This window comes from Hemibagrus wyckioides, linkage group LG03 (genome assembly GCF_019097595.1).
Source record: "Hemibagrus wyckioides isolate EC202008001 linkage group LG03, SWU_Hwy_1.0, whole genome shotgun sequence".
Lineage (NCBI taxonomy): Eukaryota > Metazoa > Chordata > Actinopteri > Siluriformes > Bagridae > Hemibagrus > Hemibagrus wyckioides.
Window position 1 is genome coordinate 14,634,026 of NC_080712.1, and position 25,207 is coordinate 14,659,232.

The 25,207-nt window shown below is 38.7% G+C and overlaps 1 protein-coding gene and 3 non-coding genes across 4 annotated transcripts; 1 reads left to right on the forward strand and 3 right to left on the reverse strand.

The window, feature by feature from the left end:
- The first annotated feature begins 4,964 nt into the window (after nt 1-4,964).
- Nucleotides 4,965-5,051, forward strand: trnay-gua (transfer RNA tyrosine (anticodon GUA)). The gene is given in 2 exon segments: nt 4,965-5,001; nt 5,016-5,051. It is a non-coding gene; the product is annotated as a tRNA-Tyr (tRNA).
- A 280-nt stretch (nt 5,052-5,331) lies between these two features.
- trnae-cuc (transfer RNA glutamic acid (anticodon CUC)) lies at nt 5,332-5,403 on the reverse strand. The gene has a single exon. It is a non-coding gene; the product is annotated as a tRNA-Glu (tRNA).
- Nucleotides 5,404-5,609: 206 nt separating this feature from the next.
- On the reverse strand, nt 5,610-5,682 carry trnak-cuu (transfer RNA lysine (anticodon CUU)). The gene has a single exon. It is a non-coding gene; the product is annotated as a tRNA-Lys (tRNA).
- Nucleotides 5,683-6,468: 786 nt separating this feature from the next.
- On the reverse strand, nt 6,469-23,591 carry dtx4b (deltex 4, E3 ubiquitin ligase b). The gene is made up of 9 exons (XM_058385738.1): nt 23,165-23,591; nt 22,740-22,954; nt 15,548-16,622; nt 11,228-11,289; nt 10,527-10,688; nt 10,276-10,337; nt 9,674-9,994; nt 9,487-9,576; nt 6,469-9,263 (listed from the first exon to the last, which is right to left on the reverse strand). Coding segments are annotated over exons 1-9 (2,217 nt in total). The 5' UTR covers nt 23,167-23,591; the 3' UTR covers nt 6,469-9,035.
- Nucleotides 23,592-25,207: the final 1,616 nt, after the last annotated feature.

Consider the following 25,207-nt stretch of genomic DNA (forward strand, 5'->3'; position numbering starts at 1 on the left):
CTCAATCATGCACAGTATTAAATGATCCATTCTAATCTATGATAGGGAGGGTTTCTTTAGAAACTTTTTTTCTGGTGATGAAATCCATCAGAATATTATAAATTGTTATGGAAAATTTTCCACAAAAAAGTAAACAGATACAGTAAACTGATTTTGTACAGGAACCATAAAAGTGAAGATCATTAATGACAATATTATACAGCTTACATGAATCTCATTCTTCTTGTTGTTGTTGTAAAGTTCTACAGCTTCCTGTAGGTGATTTAAACTTTGACTAACACCATTTATACAACTTAATAAAATAAAATAAATAAAAGAATGAACTGGTAATGCTTGTTTATTTCTAAATTTGTGTAAAAGATAGAGAGCTATTGAGGATCAATTCCATTATTTCCACACAAGGAACCATATTAGCCTACATCATTGGTCTCCAACACGTCGATCCATTGTGTTGTACCCGCAATCTGACTTAGTGCAAGTGGCAGTATTTAGAGTAAAGTACTATTTAATATTTCTCATTGCAAATGGATATGAATGACATAATAGTACTATTAGTTAATCACATAAATTCCAATACAATTTCAGGTCTGTTTTTAAAAGTAGCATTAGCTTTAATATCAAAGGTGTTCCCTTTTTTACAAAAAGATTTTTTTTTCAATCTTGTTGAGGCCATCAGGGACTTTACTGATAAATAATAGAATTGATGTGAACATGCAAAATATGACAATAATAGCTGATTTTTTTTCACACAAAATAGCTTATTCTGTCATGGTAGGCAGGTGAGGACCCAAATGCAGAACACAGTCAAAGTTCAAAATAAGAGTCTTTAATAAAGGCAAGCACTGGAAATGGCAGAGTTCTCAGATAACAACCACAGAACAACCTAAAACCAGGGTAAAGCAGGCCAGGCAGAATCAGCAACAGAAAACAGTTCAATAATCCAAAAACCGGTGAACAGGGTAAACACAGAGCAGGCAGAGTCAGCAACAGAATGCAGTCAGATAATCCAGAATTCAGTGAACAGAGTAAATACAGGGCAGGCAAAGAATCAGCAACTGAAGCAAGGCAGAGACAAACCAGGCAGGTAGGAACAGAGCAGAAGTCAGCTTCAGGGACAGGCAAAGTCAAAGCCAGGTAGACTAGAACTGAAGAAAAGGCAGGATGACTAATCAGGAGTGCAAGGCAGACTGAAGAGACCATCTGGCAAGGAGCAAGTGCAGCCTGCTGGCTTATATAGGGCTGATAAACAAAGGGAGAATGTGTTCAGGAACCGGGTCATCCTCATCAGGGCGAATTGTCATGAAAGGGTGTCCGACTTACCATTCTTTGAACCGGGGTAGAATGAGAGGGTGAAATTAAGAACAGCCCCCAACAAGCCTGTCAAGGATTGAGTCACTTGGCTGTCTGAAGGTATTCTAGATTTATGTGGTCTGTCCATACCATGAAAGGCTGCTCTGTGCCCTCCAACCAGTGGTACCACTCTTCCAGGCCCAGTTTCACTGCTCCCGTTCACCGATGGCATACTTCTGTTTGGCTGGGGAGAGGCGGTGAGAGAAGAAGACGCAGGGATGAAGTTGATTGTCCGTAGGAGCCCGCAGGATGGCCCCCACCCCATGGCCTGATCCACTTCCACCACAAACTGGCGGGACGGGTCCGGAAGGGTCAGAACAGAGGCAGTAGTGAAGAGCCTCTTAATCTGGAGTCGACGAAAAGGGGTGCAGCGAGGAAGTGAGTCGGTGCAGGGATGCTGCAACAGCACTGTAACCTCTGATGAACTTCCAGTAGAAATTGGCGAACCCCAGGAAACGTTGGAGCTGCTTCCGGCTTTCAGGGCACAGCCAGTCCCTCACTGCCTCCACCTGACTGGGATCCATCTGTATGTTACCGGCCAAGAGTATGAAACCCTAAAAGGTGGTGCTGGAGGTGTGGAATTCACACTTCTCTGCATTCACTTACAGACGGTTCCAGAGCAAGCACCAGAGCATCAACCGGACATGGTGAACATTAGGGATGCAACAATACAGTTAACCCACGGTTCAATACGTACCACGGTTTTTAACCACGGTTTTCGGTTCGGTTCGGTTTGGATGGCTTGGCAAATTAAAGTTTTTTTTCCATTATTCTTTGCTTAGGTGACAGGAACAGTAAGTATGTTAAGAAGAAAAAAAAACTGGTTTTAGTTGCGCACTTTTTTTTCCCAATCCGCTATGTAATGAACAGTAAGGGTGAGACAACTCTCTGTTACCGGCGAGATCCAACTATCTGTTTTTAGAGTAAGGCTTTGCGCTTTAGCCAACTGGTGTTAAATTTTTTGCGCGTTTTTTCGTAGAGATCGGGAAAAAAGTCTGTGTCGATAGTGTGTAACGAGGTTCGACTTTTATAAGTTGCCGAAAGCCCACATCACCGATCACAGAAAACGGCTGCAAATCTTTAGCAATTATGATGTTATAATTATTTTTTGTGTCTCTCGGAACCAGTTGTGTCTGAATGCTGGAAGGAATCAGCTAGGGACTGTTGCTTTTTGGATGCCTGTGTTACCTGCTCTGCCATCCTGCTTCCACACAGTGATATCTCTGGGTGATGGAGCTGTAGATGTGTGGTCATGTTGGAAGTATTTCCATGTCAGTATGTAACTCCTGTGGAACAGTGCTTAAACACAGTCATTTTTTTGTTTAGCATTTTTGTTTCATCATTTGTTCCCACACCACAGATTTGAAAGACGGAGCTGGTTCCTCATATTTGTCTCACTTCACCGCTCTCCAGGGTTAGAGTGAAATCTGACACCAGCATCACAAGCATGGTTACCGCCCCTAACTTTAGCGCTCACTGATTGGATATTTACTCGTGGGGAGGCGTGTCTGTCTCAGCGCGTAGACATACAGTACAGGCAAACACAAACAGGCGGTTCAGAGAGTAATAAAATGCATGGTTATTATTGTTTTATGGAAAAATCGAACGGTTCAATATTATAATTGTTATTGTGTACAATTATTATAATAATTGAGTATTGTGGCATCCCTAGTGAACACAAAGGCGGACAGGTCATGGCCCTGCTGGTTGACTGAGATGCGGATCTTGAGGAGTGGCTTGGAAGGGACAGAGCATCGTAGACTCGCCGCTGGCCCTTCTTTCAGCGACGAGCCTGGCCTTTTGCTGGGCAGGAAGTGTCCAGCCACTCCACAGTACAGGCATAGTCCTGAGGCCCGACGCCTGTCCTTCTCAGTAGGACTGAAAGCTGATTCATGAGAAAACAAACAAATGACAGCCATAATTCAAGAATAGTCACAAATGACAGGAAAAGTGTCTTTTTTCACCTTTACCTCCATTTTCATTATTTCATTAAAAAAAACTGTCAGTTGGCACTCAACCAATAGATTACATGGTAAGGCTTTATGTCTTTTCTATACATACCCTCTTATAAGGAGCAGGTTTGTTGCCAGCCGCAGAGGGCCACACAGCTGTGCTGGAAAACTGCCATGGCTTTATAAGATTTTTGAGACTTGGACATATTGAGGACTTCACTGAAGACTCAGTAGTAGAACCTGTAGTAGAAACCTGTTGAAAATAAACAAATTCTACAGTTAATATTTTAAAATGGCCTAGGTTTCATTCACAATTTCCATTTTTGCCAGCGTAGTTGTTTTTGTTTGGCCATCTTTGCCCCTGGTTTGCCCACAGTAGGTTCTGAACAGTGTCTATGAAGACAATAGGCAGTGTGAAAGTTAAATTCATCACGTTGAATAGAATAATAATAATCAAACCATAATATAATTAAGTAAATGAAAACGAACAACAACATGCAATTTTGTAAATTTCCAGCCCTCTTAGACTGTTAATTGTATGTAATAATGCACGCTATAATAATAGTACATAATGTACTTGTAATGCAAATCAACACATGATAAACATTGAGGCATGGAAATAAGAAACAGCTCTTACCTGGCACAGTATAATGTTCCAAAACATACTAAAATAAAGGTTAATCAAAGCACACAGTTATAATAGTCCAAAAGTTATTAAAATCCACAGGTGAATAGGTGATATAAGAAAGCACACACTGCAGTAACACTTCGCTACCTTGCTGCTGTGAAACACAATACATAAGCGAACACACTTAACTTGAATGACACGACAAATGAATGACACGACAGCGTGCACAATTTGATTGACTAATCCATCTTTTGCCATCTGCAGGTCCATTGTTGTGATCGAACGCGATTGGCGAAGAAAGATGGAAACGCGAGAGATTCGATTGAGCCATCTTTGTCTGTCCATCTTTGCGGATTGGGGAGAAAAGATGGAAAAAGATGGAACGGGTGAGCCCTGGCTTCGTGCTATATTCTATATTCATTTTCATGTATTCTCACTCTTAAGATGCTTTATGTTCATTCTGAACATTTTGTTTTGTTGTCATTCCCGTTTCCTGGTTCTGAATTCGTGATCGTGAATATGTCCTCACTGAAAAAAGTCAGGAACAGAAGAAAATTTGCTAGGAAGTGGAGGCATGCACAGTTTAATTTGTATAATGTGGAGGTTGGAGAGGAAGGCAATAAGGCAAATGATCAGTTAAAATAACTTGGTTAAAATAATTTGATGGGACTGTCAAGGGTCAAAATCATATTACAAACTTTTTTTGCTGTGCTGTGTTTCGAGCAGATATGTGTTACAAGGTTGGCGTTTGCCCCCTCTAGCGGATCAAAGTAATAGATCAAAATAGACCTCATCTGTTTCGATGAAGTACTCTTATCCGCTAGAGGGTGCAACCGCCATAGTTTATTGATTTTACAACAAAATCCCCCATTGACCACTAGCAGGGTAAATATTACAACTAGCCAGATTTCGTCTAGCACAGGCTGGGATTCTACACTTCTACACAGAATATTAACTTTTATCCAAATAAAGAATTTATAGAATATGGAGACTGAGGAATTTCAAGAATGTTATTATTTTTCTAGTATCATAGCCCTTCGATAGCTCAGTTGGTAGAGCGGAGGACTGTAGCGGTTTACACTGAAATCCTTAGGTCGCTGGTTCGAATCCGGCTCGAAGGAAGCTTCTTTTTAAGCACTGGTAGCCGAAACCGGACGTTGCAGTTAAACGTAGCGTTCGAAACGCTCGATTTGTACCCCCAGTGAAATCGAACGTGAAACTTTTTCCACATGCGTCTAGATTTCATTGTAATTCATTTCACTTGCTGCAAAACTTTCATGGTCAGCTTCGCTGAACTTTTGCTGTGTTTTCTTGGTAAAAGATAATCACGTACTTTTCAAACATGCCCGTGAGAAAACGTCGTCGACTAACAAGTATGGTCCAGGGACGGAAAAAGCCACGTTCCCTGACCGGGAATCGAACCCGGGCCGCGGCGGTGAGAGCGCCGAATCCTAACCACTAGACCACCAGGGATATGGATTATGTTCTATTTGCGTGATTCATGTTGGCGCATGTTGTTGGTTTGTCCCGTTCTAATTAGTGAGAACTCTTTGATGGATAGGACTTTTTACTTAGACAAAAATCAGTCTGATCAATGGAAGGTACGGCCAAAACACAACTGACCACGCTATACGTGGAGATTTTCACATGAGCATTGTTCGCCACTAGAAAAGCTTTATCGCCCAACGTGGGGCTCGAACCCACGACCCTGAGATTAAGAGTCTCATGCTCTACCGACTGAGCTAGCCGGGCTGAGACCACCAGTGTGGCTACATGGCTACTGTACATAAATCCACTGGCCTCATATTGCATAGGGTACCCCTGGGCCACCAAAAAACTCTGACTCGTCGAGACCTCTAAGCGCATATTGTTCACATTAGTAGCAGTCCATTGAGTCCTTTATGTTGTGAGGTGGATCCCTCACAACATAAAGGACTTGATTAGTTTGACATCTGAAAAGTGTGGAGGCTATCTTTGGCATATTTCCTTAAACTATTCCTGAACATTTCTTGCAGTGTAGCAGGGTACCCTACTGAAAAAGGCCATTGCAAGCAGGAAATACTATTGCCATGAATGGATGTACTTGGCCTGCTCCAGTGTTTAGGAAGGGGGTACATGTAAAAGTTTCATCTACATGGGTGCCAGGGACCAAGGTTTCCAAGCAAAACATTGCCCAGAGCATCACTTTGCCTCTAATTGTGCATACTGCTACCAACTCATCCCTAGGTAATTAACTCACACCTGGTCACCTATATGAAAAGCAAATGTGGTTCATTAGACCCAACCAAATTCTTTTGTTGATCCATGGTCCAGTTCAGATGCTCACATGCCCACTGTAGACGCTTTCAGTGGTGGACATGGGGCAACATGGGCACTCTGACTGGTTTGTGGCGATGCAGCAAGATGATTTTCAGCAGCTTTTCTGTGGAATCGGGCAAGACGGGCTAGCCTTTGCTCCCCACATGCATCCATGAGCTTTGGGCACAATGACACTGTCACCACTACATAACCATCAACTAATCAGTGTATTTATTAAAAAATTGTAATCATAGAACTCAAGCAACTATTACCCATTCTTTATTTTTTTTTATCATTTAACATAGCTCAAATTGTTGTATTTACACCCCCCATTACTATATACACATATTTAGCTGTTTTGATCATGTATTTATCCAAACTTCCTGCAGTGCAGAAAATACAATAAAAAAGGTAAATATTATCCATTTCACACACATCTCCCAAACATGACTGTGAATGACTTGAGATTTCCGTTGTTTAGGTGTTAATGAGAAGAGGGAGGTGACTCTCCTCAGAAAATAGGACATTTTTACACAGTCAGAGAATTCTACATTTAGGTTCCTTTTCACAAAGAAAAGACATTGACAAATACAGAGAATTTCTGTACACTTCAGAAAGACTGGTGAGTTCTATAACCTAGTACCTTAAGGTGTGAAATATTTAACTTGAAATGGGAAGAAAGAAAGAAATGCAGGCACCATTGCACTAAAATGTTCTGAAAAGAAAAGCATGCAGAAAATAAGAAAATAATTGTACCTTAAATTTGGTCAAATCAAACACCATACATACATACACACAAACGCAATCAAGCACAAATGCATGCATACAGTTGACACCTGTGCTCACACATGCATGTTTTCACTCTTACAGAGACACAATTATGGCACATATTTGGGTCAAAGACAGAACAGGTCAGTTGCTGACTGAACACACAAACTGGACAACAGAGAGGGGGGGTATGGAAGGCAGTGCAACACAGCTTGGAACACAGACACACACAAAAAAAATCCAAATGCATCTTTTAATATGAACCAACACTAAGGCCATTCTTGAATTAATCTGCAAACAGATTCCACCAATTCAGTGTTGAATCTAGAGAACAGGTTTAAATATGAAATTTAAGGGTATATAAATTTGTGTCTGTAATACACTATATAGTCAAATATATGTGCCCATTCAAAAACCATAGGAATTAAGAATGATTAACACCAGCCTCCACTGTTCTAGGAAGGCTTTCCACCAGATTTGGGAGTGTGGCTGTGAGGATTTGTGCTCATTCATCCACAAGAGCATTAGGGAGGTCAGGAAATGGCTTTAAGTTAGGAGGCCTGTGTGCAGAATTGGCATTCCAATTCATCCTAATAGCGTTCAGTGGGTTTAAGGCCAGGACTCTCTGCAGTCCACTTAAGTTCTTCAACACCAGTTTTTATGGACCTTGCTTTGAGCACAGGGAAAAGAAATCATAATGCTACAGCATACAAAGACATCCAACACAATTATTTGCTTACAGCTTTTTTGGCAAAAGGTCAGCTGTCCGCATACTTTTGGCCATTTAGTGTATTACTGTTTTTACTATATATTGATGTTTAAATACCAAGCTGCTGCTTGACCTTCCATTCTTTCCTCATAACCTGTTTAAATTTAACTTCCTTGTACTAGGACTCTTCTACTATAACATCACTAAACATATTAAAGTCCTCCAATGTGCTGTATCATATACAAATTTGTCCTTTAACACTTATCACTATGAAAAGCCAGGACATTTTAATCATACCCAATACCTCAATGAGGTACTGATACATATTTAATATGGAGAAATTATGGCTACCAAGAATATGTGTAAACCTGGACTGAAAAGGACCTATGATTTTTAAACTAAACACCAACAGAAATCTTTTCAGTCACTTTTCAGTCCACACTAAGCATTCTCTTATACTACAGAAACTACACCGTAGGTGTTTACAACTCTGTGACAGGGTAGTTTGACAGACTCAGCACTCTGAGTCACACCCACATATAATCATCCATGACTCACACAAAAATAATGCAATAAAAAGGAATTATAGGAAATAAATTCTAATACATGGAATGGTATTACATGATAACAGCAATCCTGATACAAGTTAAGCACTCAGATCAGATTATATAACTCAATCATATGAAATAAGGAATGTTTTTTATGAAAATATCATTTTTTGAGGGCACAAGGTTTTCTTCTCAACTTCAAACACACACACACACACACACACACACACACACACACACACACACACACACACACGTGTTTACTACTGCTCTACCACCACAGATACCTAATTTATTACTTTATGAAATTAAAACTACATTCTTTGGCCGTTCTTATTCTCATTCATCTGCTTAGGCTACTACAAGTTTCCTTCCCCTCCATTTCAAATCTCTTTATCCAGTCTACTTTCTTTTCCTTCTGTCCCTGAAACTTTTTCTATTTTCTTTCTTTCAACACTCTTTTCATATATTGGTATTAGTGCTGTCTATTTATTAATCAATATCAATTAACAAATTAGAGGGCCAGCAATGCCTGATGTAGTCAAACCACTGCTCTCCATCATTTATGTATAACGTTTGGTCCACAACTGAGCAAATGAGCAAACACACATACAAACACATACTTTGTGCCTCAGAAATGACTTTTCCCAAAACATAAATTTCCCAAAACCCAACCAAAAATCCCAAGTGTCCAGTTATGCCCCTCATCCATTTTATGTCCACTTCTCAAAGTTCAGGCCTTTGTTTGGACTCTACACTTTTCTCCTGCAATTTCCTGCTCCTCACAGCTGTTGTCCATCCTCCTCTGTCATGCCTTGGGCCTTTAGCTCCTCCAACACATTGTCCAGATAGCCAGGGTCAGGGTAGCCATGGCCTGTAAGGTTGGAGCCAAACTCGGTTTTATGGTGGATTTCATTCCAGATGACTGTGTCCGACTCACCCGTGGTGCTAGAAGTACCCACTGAGAAGATTAGCCTCCTGTCCCATGCTACCAATAAAAGTCTCAATACCTATGAATACAAATGAATAACTTTAATCATAATGTAGTATTACAGAATGCAAAAGAGTGGGTCAAACGTTTTGCTGTTAATGGCAAAGGAAATGCTATTTAACAAACCAGCAAAACCTTATAGATGTATATACACAGTATATATACATACAATGCATATACACACTACAGTACATACAGTGGGGCTTTATTGCAATTATTAACAGAATTACAAAACAAAATACCTTCCGTCCTTTCTCACTGTCTGGAAGATAGCAATGGCGTGGAAATCCTCTTGCTGTGAAAGGCTTTCCTGGGTTTGGGTGCTCAGAGCCCTTCAACAACAAAAATATTATTACATACATATTGCAAAAATGTCTTACTCTTTTTTAAAAAAGATTTTTAGTCAAATAGTATCCAAATACATGTTACCTGTATGCCAGGTGGTATGTTGTATATTATGCGAATAGTTTTGCAGTCCGGGTGTCCTGGGAGTGAGTGAGGAATGACATGGTATTCCATCTTCCCAGGTGGCTGGTTGCCTGTCTTCACACCGTAGATCGTCTTGCATGTGGGACACTGCAAGCTGCCATCTTTGTTGCCATTATTGTACATCGCTACCAGGCACTGTAGATGGTACTGATGGCCACACTGTGTCAGTCGACCCACTGACTCCGCACGGGACACTGCACCCACACCTGGACCTTTATAACCAGAGGGGCCAGCCAAAGGCTCCATACAGATAGTGCAGTCCTAATAGAAATCAGTGATATTATTTTATTGATTAAAAACTATATTAAATTGCATTTGTACACTCCTGACTCTCTTTTCAAATTTAAGAGAACACAAACCTTTACACAAGGTTAATAACAATATTTGTTTCCTTCATACTGAGTACTGAACAAGTGAAATGTTGAGACCAAATTTTATCAACTCACTTCAAAGCAATATGTGGTAAGGCTTATGTGATATCTTTAAAGTTCAACACAAGAGTACACCAAAAGAGAAAAGAGAGTGAGAACATGATGTTATACCTCTTCAGGAGGATTCCTGACTTTCTGTAGGTATCTCTTCACCACCTCCTCTGGAGTCTTGCCTAGAAAGAAGAAGAAAAATTTTGTTTAAGTACAATTTCAGGAGAAATAATTAAACATTTATATTTATATATTTATGAAGGATATGAGTCATCAGTCTCAGCATGTTGTATCAAACAAAAAATATTAGTTTATAATAAAATACAGAAAGTTGTAATCTGCATATATTGTCTGTATGTGTTGAGTCATACCTTTGCGAGCCTGTTTTTTGGTGGTTTTCCGGCAGCAGTGTCCAAGACCAGGGATGGGCTTGATGTCACTTTTGCTGACAGGAGGTGGGTGCAGCACCAGTTTAGGAGGACGAGTCAAACAAACAGGCAGCCCCGCTGCACTCATCAGAATACCTGTGATTCCTGTAATGTATATACATACATGAGTGGTGTAACTATACATGGTTACACAATGCATCACAATGCAAAAATATGACAATATGTGTTAAAAATATATACAGAGAGCTAGTTGGTCATGTTATAACAGTTAATATAAGCAATTTAGCTTAAAAACACCACCAGAGGCTATGGAAAATAGACAATTTAGCTAAAGCTGTTTAAGTTGCCCATTTTCTCAAGTCCCAAGTAAGACACTGGTTTCATTCAAATACATTTTTTGAGCAAAATTCACACATTTTTTTATTTTTTATTTTTTTTAAATACGGTGAATCATAAGTATATTCTGTTTATAATATTTAATTCTTGTGCATAGTAATATGAGTTCTTTACTTTTAAGTAGACAAGAATGCAATGTTTAATATTGTTTATGATTTAGCAAAATAGAATAAGTAGTAATTCTTTCTTCATTCAAATTTGTTTCAAAATATTTTAAGAATTAGCTCAAAATTGTAAAGTATTGTGAATCAGATGGAATTATGTTAGTTCATATTTTACAGCCTCACCTGCTAAAGCTGGATGGATGGGACTGGAACCATTGAGGTTTTTCACTGGCACTGTTGGCACACTATGAAGAACAACAAAAACAAAAGCAAAAATACATTAGGTCAATTCTGATTTTATATATATATATATATATATATATATATATATATATATATATATATATATATATATACGCACTTACACACACAACATAAAACCTTCACATACCACACTAATCAAATTAATTTAAGTATATGTATGTATATATATATATATATATATATATATATATATACGCACTTACACACACAACATAAAACCTTCACATACCACACTAATCAAATTAATTTAAGTATATGTATGTATATATATATATATATATATATATATATATATATATATATATATATATATATATATATATATATACACAAACAGAGTTAAATAATATTTTTCACAAACTGGCAGGGTATCAAGATACATTAGACATACCGGAAATCCATCCCACATTGGCTCTACTAGCAGACAAGGCAATGAACAATTTAACTTAAATTGTCTGTCTATTGACCTATATCCTAAAGTTAGTAAGAATACTAATACCTATAAATAGTAACAACATTTTTTCGAGTGTGGCTGCTCTGCAATACTGTCTTTAGTGGCACAGTACTGGCATAGTTGTAATACTGTGTGAATTTCCCTTTGGGATGAATAAAGTGTCTGTCTGTCTGTCTACCATCCACATACACATTTTAAGGTAATACTTATTGTAGTTTGCTAATACACAATTTTTTCAGCAAAGCTTTTCCATATTTAAAGCATAGATATAGTACTTACTGAATATGAGTGAATACTATTGTATGAGTATCTATCCAAATTATTCAATTAAAAAAAAAGCCTGAATGTGTTTTTTTTTTTTTAAAAAAGCAATAATACATAAAGACAAAAAATGTATTTTTGTGTCTTGATCACAAGATAAAACACTTTTCAACTGTATTCCACATATATAAAATTCTTGTGGTTTTCTCCTGCTTTCCTACAGCCCTAAACCATTAATTCCCATCTGGTGACTGAGCCGACAACACATAAGCATCACATCTGCAACAGATTGTATGTCTGTCACAAGCTAATACAAAAACAGCCTACAGAAACACTCTCCTACATTTAGACACACATAAATGAGCCTACAGACATATTTTAAAACATTAGCCTCTTACAAAGAATTGCTAACAGCCTATCCTGGCTCAGAACTATGCCATTTTGTCAGTATGTGGTGCTGACAATGTGGACATAAGCCAATTATGATGATTTCTGTACATTTTGGATAACTGGATAGGTGAAATACAAGATCTTCAATTAAATGAATGGTGAACTTGGATTCTTACATTTATTTTAGTGTTAAGTTTAATTGGACTTACTGTTACTCAAACAGAAGAGAGATACTTTTCAAATGTATATATAGCTGATGCAAAAAGCATTAATAGAATGATTAGACTCCTCTTCCTCCTCTCATTATTACTCATGACTTTTTTTATTACAGATAACTTAATTAAGAATGAGAATAGAAGTGGTTTCACAACTTTCATAGAAAACCATCTGCTAAAATGACACCTAACAAGATTATAATAATATGACAAATATGAGTGGACAGAGATTGTAATTGAAAAAAATATATATTTTAATGTATTTAAATATCTATACAAGAGAGGTTTAAGATTAAGAATAATCATCTGTCAAATGCTTCATTCTATGTACTCCTAATTTAAATGTTCAAAACTAATCATATAAAAACTTTACAAAGAAGTAGCTCTACAAAGAGAGCATAGTTCATAACATCTAAAGCAGAAACCAAACAAAGATTTGTGGTTAGCTGACATTCAAAGTCAGCGTCAGAACGAATCTAACGTGAGGTCATAAGACTTCCCATGAAGGGGCAAACCCAGCCATTTAACAATTGAATCAGGGAAACAAAACTGTTTTGAGCAACAAGCTAGTATTTCAATATGACAAGATACACTCTCATTCTGCCTCTCTCTCACACGCACACAAACACACACAGCTATGCTGCTACCTGAAAATATGCTACAACACATCATATGAATGGATCCTTCAGCATTATCATAATCTCCCCTGACTAAATCACATAAAAACTCTCTTTATTTGAGTTTAGACTTGTTAGGACGTTGGCCATTTTAGCCTTCGTCTTCGAGGGTCTAGTTAAGTCGTATTGTTTGCAGAGGTGGGGGAGGAGAGAAAGTACTTTAGAGTCTAATGTTTCAGTGCATGCTTACACACACGGACACACCCATATAATGGGAATCCAATTAATTTTCTACTGGTTTAGCCCAAATATCACAAAATTCCTACCTCATTCAATTCAAATTTCAGAGAGATGTCATGTTTAAAAATGTATTACAGCTCAGTACATTTGCACATGAGAAGAAATTCATTAAAAAAAAGCATTAATTTATTAAATTATAGTAAACCCATCACAGCAGTAAGTGATATGTTTATGTAGCACTATGGATATGTTTTTAAGTTAGATTTTGCTTGATAGTTTGCTCAGATCCGAGGGGCTACCATCAAACTAATTAGATGCAAGCAATGATTAAGGCTTCCTAGGACTACAGAGAACTAATTTCTTATATAAATTTTTCTCTGTGCTTCGCAGCAGGTATTTAAACAATGGTTACAATTTTGTGTGTTTTACTATGAGACATGAATGTTTTTTATAACCTAAGCAATCATTTACATCCCTTTCCATTTATTATGAAGTTTTGTTGCTTATTATTAATGGGATGAGTCAATAAAAGCCATTCCTGATGACCATTTCTGGCCCATAATTCCCTGTTCTCTAATCTGCTCAAACATCAGCTTCTATGCAATTTCTATACTTTGTTGGCTTTGGCCATTATTTTATTTCCACAAGTTCTAGACAACTGGCTTTCCATTAGAATCCAGACAGTTGTTGCATCTCTCCTGCCTAAACATGTGTAGCATGCTCAAAGCTCATAACTCAAAATAGGCACATGTAGTACAATGCAATAATGATTGCATTTTCATCCCTTCACATACACATGCACACACTTGATGGAAGCAGCATTGTGTTGCTAATGCTGACTAGGCTTTGCCATGCCAACAAAAGGTTTCCATAGAAACCCTAGAGGAACACACAATGGGGGTGGGGGTGGGGTAAAAGCCTGGGAAGTGGGTGGAGATGAGAGGGAGAGACAGAAATGTGGGAAGTGGGCAGACTGAGGGAGATTCAGTACCCCCCTCCCAGACTCTGCTCACAATCCTCTTTTCAGTGTTTTCCCCCTTCACTTACTTCAGCTTCATTCCTTCACTGTTCAAATGCTCAGTTCTGTCCCCAGATGGTCATCAAGCAGAGACGTGCTGGATGATTTAGCAGTGTGAGAAACACACTCCCCCACACTGCACTGCATAAGTGTGCACATATAAACATGCAGCCTACAAACAATCCCCCAATAATTTTTACTCACACACACACCAATAAGGAGTATAAATATTAACATTCAACAAGTCTGTACATCCACTAATGTGAAAAATGTGCAACACTGGTGCATGCAATTGTACAAAGACCATGCAAGTGTCACCTGAACTACATGAAATGGATATGAGACTAGGAAAATCTCTTGGTTCTCTAAACTCTAACCAGAGATACATGACACAAGAACATGTTCACTACTAAATATGTTAATGTTTCAAATGTGACAGCCTGGTCTAAAACATGTTGTTTATATGGCATCACATTATTAAGGATCATGGGGTGTTAACCATGTGATCATACACCATGATTAAACATGAAACCATGACACTAACAATGATGCTTCACAACACCACTACTCATCTAATCACAGTGAAAACACTAAGAATAGGGGCTAGATTTAAAATCATGCAGGAAATTCTACGCAACTTTTGAAAAAAGAGAAAAAGAAAGAAGAAAGAAAGAGAAACTTTTTTCTCTTTGGTTGAAACATATTTTCAGTGCATTAAATGCATCAGTGTTGTTATAAATAGATGTCAGAACAAATTAAAAACTCTTCTTTAAAAAAAGTACTGATGCCCTCAAACTGAATGAATGCCTGCAGAGGAACCAAATTGACACTGATAATTATTTCTAAAGACACAAAGTGGTCTGCTAAACATTAGTAGTTATGTTGACACTTTCAACACCGTCAACAAGTGATGATATTGCAGTCTGGCAACCAGGACACAAAAATGGGAAAAAGTAACTTAATTGGTACATAAATTATATTTTGTATCATAGGAAATTACAACAAGTATAACAGTATAACAAAACAATAGTAGCCATTTCTCACCCAGAGGCGATGAGTGCCCGGGATTGCGCCATGGCAATTCTCTGTAGTGCTGGCCGACTCAGCCCTGCCAGACTGGCACGAGGGGGCAAAGGAGCAGCACAGGCTGCAGAACGCTGGGGTGGAACAGCTGTTGACGCTGATGATGAGGACGAACATGACGTGCTGCTTGTGGCCACAGTGATGAGTGTTGCAGTTGGCACTGATAGAGATGATGTTGTTGTGGTGCAGCTTGGCATGGATAAAGACTGATGATGGGATGTTGGTGGAGGTGGTGGAGGGGGCAAAGATGGAGGAGGTGGGCGATTGGAGGACAGTGAAAGATTGGCAGTGTTAGAGGTTAGCATGGACAAAGACTGAGCAAAAGCAGCAGCATTCTTGCGTTCTTGTGAGAGGGATCGGTTCAAGGACAGCCCATGAGGCAGTGTGTGTGAGTATGAATTTGATATGGATGAGGTTGTAGCAGAGTATGGAAGTGTCCCTCGGTTGGATTTAGGGCTGAGTACTTTTGTGGGTGGCATTCTCCGTCCTAACGTTTGTGATGCCATGGCATTTGCTTTCACGCTCAAGACAAGCATACATTGTTGGCAGGCACATGGCTGTCCAGGTGGGGAAAGAGATGACATTGAAAGTGTTCCACTTGGGTAGAGTGGACCACCATTTTCACTGGTGCTAGAGCCAGAAACTCCAACTCCCAGAAGTGCTCCAGCTGAAACGCCACCTGCAGTGCTTCCACCACCAGCTGCCCCTCCAGGCCCAGTGCTCCATCCTTGGGAGACTTTTGGCAATGGCCCAGAGACGAGTGGATAGGCCATGTCTGATCGCCTCTGGATGCGCCGGCGTCTTTGTGTTTGCTGATTGATCTGAGTCATGCTTTGAAAGTCCACAAGGTAGCAGAAGCCAAGTGGTGCCAAATCCAACCATGGCTGTTGCCGATCCCGTGCTGCCTGCAGGGCAATGCACACCTCCATGTCGTATGGTGTCCAAGAACCGGCATCATTCTCCCACTCCCACAGCCAGCCCTGACCTGGTGCTGAAGCAGGGTCATAGAAACTTCTGCGTACTGGCCGTAAAGTACCTGCAAGAAGAAAAAAGAGAGGTCAGACAGTTTCAGACTGTCATATATCACATCAACTTCTTACCAACAAGGAGAAAATAGGACAAACATTTTATAAGCTACTAATTATCAGAACATTATGGTTATAGTTAATATAGTAACTAGTTAATATAGTTTCACAATATTGAGTTATCTGAAGTTATTACTACAGTTAAACTACTGAACTACAGAATAATGTTTATCTCAAAGAAGAAAAGAGAAAAACAGGTTTTGGTCTAGTCATGCAAAATTCCAATAATCAGTTGTATGCGAGTATGCACAATAGATCAAACTAGTTCATGTTTGTAAATGGGCATGCCCAGATCAAACACAGTCAAACAGTGGTTCAGTTTCTATTCAACAAACAGAATAGTGAGATTAGTGACCTACAAAGTCACAATAAAAAAAGTATCTATTAGGCCCATTGAACACATGATACATTACTTGATGTATTTTTTTTACTTGCACCACTTTAACTGATCAGGTAGAATGTGCAAGTTAAGATTAAGACAGCAACTTGGCATGATTTGACTCTTTCCAGGTGTTTAGGTGTTCATCTCATTAGCTACTAGCCTAGACGATAATCACTTCCTCCTTGCCCCTTTTGTACACTACTCTGCAATGATCTTTGTGTTTGGTAAAGATAACCTTGTTTTCTTTCATTACTAGATGAATGGAGGAGTATTCCCTTGATCCATATGTGCCCATTTCTCTGAGTCAGCACCACTGGGGAAAGGGTGAACCTTGAGAGTAAATGAAAGACCTAGGGGCCTCCAACAGCAGCTTGCTGTGATAGTAAACAAAGCTTTCACACCTGTCTGTAAGCATTGCTCATGCTCAAAAGCCAGGATGTTTGAAATATTCATTTCACATGCCTCAAAACAGCACAGCTTCACCATGCCATTAAGCTGATTAAGTACTTTCCTGTTTGGAAATGGACTTAACAGGAGACAAACAAAAAGCAAAAACACCATCTGACTTTGGATATTCATCCAAATGGAAAAAAAGAAACAATTTCCACGCATTTAAAAACTTCTGAAGACACTTTTAAAATGGATAATAAGTCAATCTTATGCAAATTTACAAAGTCAGTGACATTTGAATGATCTTGATTGTTTAAAACTGCTAAATAAGATATTCATAATACACACACTTTTTTTAATCAGAGTTTTTTAAAGTGCAAAAAATTGTATGTCTGAACATCTCTATTCATATCTTTAATACATTTCTTGCTTCTGAGTGTGCTAGAAGTACACAGCAGTCACAGAGGTAAAGTACAGTGGATAACATATTTTGTCTACTGACACCAAAATTAATTAAAGAACTATTTAATAGTTTCTTCAATGAATCCTTTTGATAGATAGATAGATAGATAGATAGATAGATAGATAGATAGATAGATAGATAGATAGATAGACAAACAAACAAACCCCCACCAATAATGCAACCTTATCAACAGATGGTCATGTCTGCTTTCACATCAATCAATATGCCCTAAATAATAATGAAAAAAAAAAAATGCATCTGTATATGGATGTCTGTATCACGTGTGTGTGTGTGTGTGTGTGTGTGTGTGTGTGTGTGTGTGTGTGTGTGTAGAAGGTCAATGCTTTAGTATATCATATAGTGTGACATTAGGTTCAGGATCCCAGGACCTCTGAGGCTAGACAAAGCCTGAAAGCAGGTGTACAGAGATGCCCATCTGTTCAATTGTGACGAGCGCCTTGCTTCTGTGACCTCTTGTTCCTCTAAGCCACTTCTCACATGCTGACTGTGTGAACCCCTTATCTTACATTATTGTAACATAAAAGCAGGCAGTAAAAATTGTGAATTGCACATTTTCATAGCATCAGTATAGGGAATGAAATATCTGTAATAAACCAATACTCATGACAAGCAATTTAACTGAAATAGTTTGCCCAATATATAGTACATTATATATAGTTTACATTTAGTCTTTGGGTGATGTTTAATTGCCACAACAGAATTCCTTCAATTTTCTTATGTTAAGTCTGTAAAGAATAAGTGATAATGCTTACATTGTCAGGCATTCAACTTTAAGGTTTTCACTACTAACTGATTCACATGATACGTTTTAAATAACTTATACAGACAGAGTCTGTAACAGTCCAGTAACTATTTTTTGATTAAGAGATCTCATTGTGTTATCACATAAAAAGGTCTGCTAGAAAGCCAAAAAGGCTTTTAAAAGATTTAAGTAGTTATGAAAAGAATAGTGTGTGTAATCCTATAGGATATGGAGCATGTTATAGTGAGACTAGCCTCAAATTATTTTTGAAAAAGTCCAAATAATTAAAAAGATGCTGGAAGATCACTAGCCAACAATCATAGAAAACCAATAAAGTGGTATAACATTATAAGTTTATTATAATCATTGATTTAAAAAAAAAAAAAAAAAAAGCTAACGTGCACCTTCTTATGATTCAAATTGTTTTAAGCCTGAACAAGCAAACTGAGTGCCTTTATTCAAACTTTCTTAGGCAGTAGAGTAAAGGCAAAATGTCAGCTGTTCTCAGTACAAGCCACCAAGGTATTATGAATAAAATTGTCTTTGTTCCCAAATAAGTATTACTGCATCATGGGAAAAAGAGAAATACTACTGTCTAAGCAGCAGAAACCAATCTGTGGTGTCGCCACAAATTTAAGTTGAATAACACAGTCCAGCATACCGTAAAGTCTGTAATATACATTCTCAACTTTATAAACAATGTCATGTGGTTTGTGGCTTAATTGTTGTAATTTTTGGAAAAATGATTTTCACAGCCTGACATGTTTCATACAGCCCATACCACAACCATTTCATTGGCCACATATACATTTTTCAAAATGATTAAGTGCAGAATTACAATATATGCTCACAGGTTCAGCAATTTTGCACTGAAATTAACATTTATCTTAAACAGTTCCCCTCCTCCCTTAATTCATTACTCATTGCTTATATTCTGATTCTCTCCTGTATTATTTTCTTTTTTTCTCTTTTATATATGACAATGACTTGTGTGAAACAGTATATGCTACGGAAACGGCAAACAAAAACCCCTCTTACAATAAATAGGGGTGGGGGATTTAGCTGAGAAAGTTCTTGCGAAATAAAACTAACCCAGATCACAAAAGTAAATATGCTAGCAGAAAACCAAATTCTATCACTCTGCCCTTTTCTCAAAGCGATCACATGAAAGTGATTAGCAAAAAGGAAACCTAACCCAGCTTTGCGTGTGTCAGTGTGCACACATTCATGCATGAATTTGTCCGAGTGCGCACGCATGATTAATCTCTGGCTTTCATTGGAAAACACGCGGGGCCCAGGGATGTTGAAACTCTATACAGCCTGTTGCGCAATCAGAAGGAGAAACTTAAAGCCCCTCCGTTTTCTTCTTCTGTCCCCAATTCCAAATTATTCCCCTAACCCCCTTCTCAGTCCCTGCATAGTACTTCTCCCCCCTTCTGTGTCTTTGTCCTCCATTTTTCAACTTGAATGTGGCCCATCTCCCAGGCCCATGTTTGCAGGAGAAACTCTCTTAGATGAAACTTCAGAATTTGTGTGTGCGCATTGGTCCAGTTTTCTAATTTAGATGAAATTTGGCATGGATCCTGATTCTGACCAGCTGCGTAAAATGGAAGATCTAGCACAATTGGATCACACATTAAACCCCTTTGCCAAATAGAGTTAGAGAGCTATGTTCCTTCTGTTTCAAAATCACTGAAGTATGTGTGCATGCACATGTCTGTGTTTCAACACAAGAAGTTTCAGTTTTTCACTATATTTCTTTTCTGTTGTTTCTTTTACTCCTGACAGTAATGCTGAAAAAAAAACACAAGGATTCCTTAAGCTTCTCATTTTAATGAAGTTAGTGTAACATGTTTTGAAAGTCACCAACACTTTTGTAAAAAAATAAAGTCACTTAACTTATCTGATTCAAATCTGATTAAAAATACTAACATGACACAAACGGGTGGAAATGCTTATTAAATCACTGGTGACAGGCAAAAAAGTGCTTATTCCATGCCTGGACGAATTTTGAATTGCCCACTTTAGGTGCCATGAAGTCTTTGATAACATTATCTGAGAATGTGTGATGAAAATGCTATGCAGAAAACACATTATTAATCAATAAACAATTGTGAATGAACTGGGTTATTGTGTTGTTTGTGCACACCAAAGCAGTTGCTAAAAGATTATATATTAGTTTTATCTAACTGTAAAAAGACTTAACAGCTACAAAGTCTACAATGTCATTTGTAGATATTGTAGTAATAGAGAAGACATTTTAGATTATTACTTCCTACACAGACTAATCTCTGACACCTTAAAGACTTAACAACCCAGAAAAGTGTCTTCACTCTTTGGATTGGGTCACTTCAACAATTGCACACAATGGTTGCTCAATTGGGAATGATCAGGACCATACTATGATTTCTTTCATCGGGGATGGGTATAGCTCTCTTTTGTCTTTAAACAATGTTGTCTTCTGATCACATAATTAGCAGGCTCACTATAGCTAATCTTTCTGTCTTGGTAAATTTCTCCCCTCCTGTTTGCTCTGCAGATCCTGTCCCACGCTCTCCACTCACATCTGTTCCTCCAATTCAACAAAGAGAGTGGGTGATGGTTTCTTTTCCAGCCACCCCTCACTAGCAAATGTTTGTAGCCCCCCCAACCCCCACTCGAAAGCTGACTTGTGTTCCCTTTCTCTGCCTCTGTGCCTTTCTGTCTCTCCAACAACAAATCCCAACTCAATGCAAAATTGCCCCAAGATTCCTATGCAAAAATAAAAGTAGTTAAAACGTGAAATATGATGCATCCAAACAGAACATTCTCTGTGTTTATATGATTCGAAATACTGTCTCACTTTTCATCTACTTGCCTTGTTGTGATTCATTTCATCTCGTCAGATTTCCCTCAAGAGCAACAGCTGCTTAAGTAAGGCTTGTTCTAATAGTACAAAAATGTGGCTTGAAGAAAAACAGCTGTTTTATGGTGTCACTTTTTCATTCTCTCCATCATGTTAGACCAGGGGTCATCAACTGTTAGACCGTGGTTCAGATATGGACCCAGCATGCCTTGTACTTTACTATACCTTATTACAACATGCCTAACCAAGTACTTGAAGAAAAAAAACAAGGTAGCAGAGCTTAAAAAACAAAACTGGCCCAGGTTCAGCAAGTCAGGTTTTCGAAATATGAACTAGTTTATCTTCTGTAGATCCTCTGCTGTGGCTTTTCTGATTATTTAAGTAATGGCAACTCATCAGGCCAGAAATTAGCTACAGGGCTAGATATTAGGTGAGAAAGGGGAGAGTTTTCACAAACGTTCTTAGATTTTTACATTTTATTCAAACAGACAAAAACTGAAAACGTGACTTGGTTAAGGAAAAGGTCGGGAAGATTAAACATACTTCTTCGCCAAGTCAAATTCAAACCAGTTATGTTTCCATAACTAGAGGCATGAGTACATGCCTCTAGTCAACAAAATGTAATGTGGCAAAACAAAACATAAGCATTTCAAATAGTCTTATTTCTTGTTATAAACCAATCGCTAATGGCCAAACATTGGGGAATAACAGCTGTCGCCACTCAGCCGTAAGTGATGCTATGTAAGCAAGAACCTTTACGTATCTGGACCGTCGCAGATTCTAACTGAACAGCACTGTGACCGAGCGTTGCAAAAACAAAAAAAACAAAAACCCACACGTTCACTGCAACTTCTCTGTTAACTATCAACTTGTCATGACTGACACGGCTTACTGGAAAGGGTGTGAACTACAACTATACTGAACTGTTGCAACACATGACCGCTCATGACAAAAGCAACCGACAAAAGCAGCGTCTTGCTGAAACCTGCTAGGAGTGTTTCTAGTACTACGACCACTTTTCAATGTCTTGTACATCAAACTCTAAGGCGACGAGAGTGTGTTAACGTGCACAAGCGAAAAAGTATCCCCAAGATTAAAACCTAATACAAGAACACATCTTAGACCACAAGAATTTCTGGATTACTGAAAACCACATGTTCCGAATTCTCTCATAAAACCCGATTCAGCGTTAAAATGGCCTTCGTTGAGATATCCCTTGTCTTACCTGTGTCCTGCCTGAACTGATGCATGGACTGTAAGTCGATGATGTAGGGCGCGAGGCGGCTGTCGGCTTGGCCTAGCACGACGCTCCCTCCACGGGATTCACTTCGGATCACCGCCTCGATGTGATGAGACACAGCCGGGCTGTAGGGCCTCCAGCGGCCGTGTTCATTCAGCCATTCCCATACCACCGCGGCCGAGGCCAGCAACATTGTGTCCCTGAAAGCATCAAATGTATCGTAAAACACACTCTTCTGATTTCAGGCCACCGTACAAACAGCTACATGTTCCCGACGCGTCGGCATGCAAAGATAAAAAACAAACAATTTAACGTTCAGCCTACCGAAATCACTGTAACACACCGTTCATGTACCCTGCATACTATAAAACGATTATAGAAATATAAAATGACTGAATTTGTTCACTCACATTTACTTGGCTTAGGGCACGCTAGGGAGAGAAAGAGCAGCATCTGGGTAAAAATATCCGTCTCATTTTCATGGCGACAGCTCCGCTTAATTGGTGTCAGTAATAAACGATTAAAACAAGCATCAGGTAAAACATTCGTTCGAGTCATTCGTGTATATCCACATCAACTCCGATTCGGGTTTCTCGTTCGTCCATCACAGCCAACTAGTCGGTAGCGCAGTGGCTCGTATCTCGTAAGTGCGTTGACATGTAGCTCAACCCACTCCGCGCGTCGCTGCTCAGAGCAGGAGAAACCGCACCGAGATGAACCTCCAAACCTTCTACATTACTGACACAGGAGCACATAGCCCACCGAGTCCAAACATGTCACCAAACACCAACGGCTCTAGATACATCTGCATAAATCCTGCCTGCCTTCAGTCTTTCACACACGTAGACTATATAAGACAAACCGGTTTGGCTGGTCGTGTTTGTTTAGTTTAGTTTTTTTTTTTTATTCCAGAAACGAAGTCGTTGAAATGGGACTTTCAGACTGTAGAGCAATTTCTATCGAAGTGAAGGATAACAAAGATGTGACAGTACTGCTTTATCCGTGGACACCTGTATTCTAATTTTACCATTTAGAATAAAGCAGCAGGTTTTTGTATTTAATCAACACTTTACAGACCAGCTTATCCTTTCCTTGGAATAGAATTCATACATGATGGACCCCCCCATAACATCCAGACTATCCTGGCTGATCTAGACCCTAGGCATCCTAGATAGAAGCAATTTGGCACAGCCATTGCTGCCAATCACAGCCACTCTGATGCTAGTTGCTGACTGTAGAACATCTGTCCTATTCACCATTGTTGTGTGCATGGTAGATAATTGTCAGCACTATGGTAGATAATTGTCAGAACTATGATAAAGTCACAGGTGTGTGTGTGTGTGTGTGTGTGCCTTTGATGGGTTTTATTAAATAAGTTTACACCCACCAGACACTTTATAAGGAACACCTGGACACATACAAATTCATGCAAGTATCTAATCAGCCAATCATATAGCAGCAATGTAGTTCATAAAATCATCCAGATACAGGCCAACAGCTTCAGGTAATGTTCATATCAGTCACCAGAATAGGGAAAAAATGTGATCTCAGTGATTTTGACAGTGACATATTTGACCAGATGGGCTGGTTTCAGTATATCTATAACTATTGTGTCTTGGGATTTTCACATACAACAGTCTCTATAGTTTACACAGATTTGTGCAATAAAGGAAATTATCCATTAGGCAGCAGTTCTACAGATTGAAACAATAGGGGTCAATAGACAATGAACAGACTGGTTCAAGTTGAAAGCATACAGTAACTCAGATAAGCACTGTATCTGTGTACAGTTGTGGTGAGCAGAGAAGTATCTTAATATGCAAACCACATTGAACCTTGAGGCTGACAGACAAGAACAGCAAAATACCATGTTAGAACCCAGTTCTGTCTGTCAAGAACAGAAAGCTTAGGCTGCAGTGGTCACAGATTCACCAAAAGTGTACAGCTGAAGAGTGATTCCGGGTCATAATATGGCTCCATGGACCCAACCTTGTATCAGCAGTCCCGGCTGGTAGAGAAGGTGTGGGGAATATTTTTTTGGAATACTTGGAAATTTAATTTAGATATTTAATGCTCTTTTACGAGTGTCATATGTATTTTATAAAGCAATTAATGTCTAACAATAATTTTTTTTGACAACGTCATGTAAATATAGCAATGTTTCTGTAATGTTTCTGTAATTTCTGTAAGAGCTAGTTTACAGAAAGAAGTATCGTTAAATAGTTAACGCAATAACACTTAAACCAAACCCAAGTTTAAAAAACAAAAACAAACAAAAAAGCTAGAGCGGGATTCGAACCTGAGGTTTAGCGACGCGAGCGCCGAATCTTTAGCAGCACAAAGTGCACGTGAACATTGTAATGTTAAAAACGACTGTTCATTAAACCACAGGCTATTTGAGTATTGGTTAGGACCAAAACACAATTAATCCCACTGTATGTACTCACGTTAGA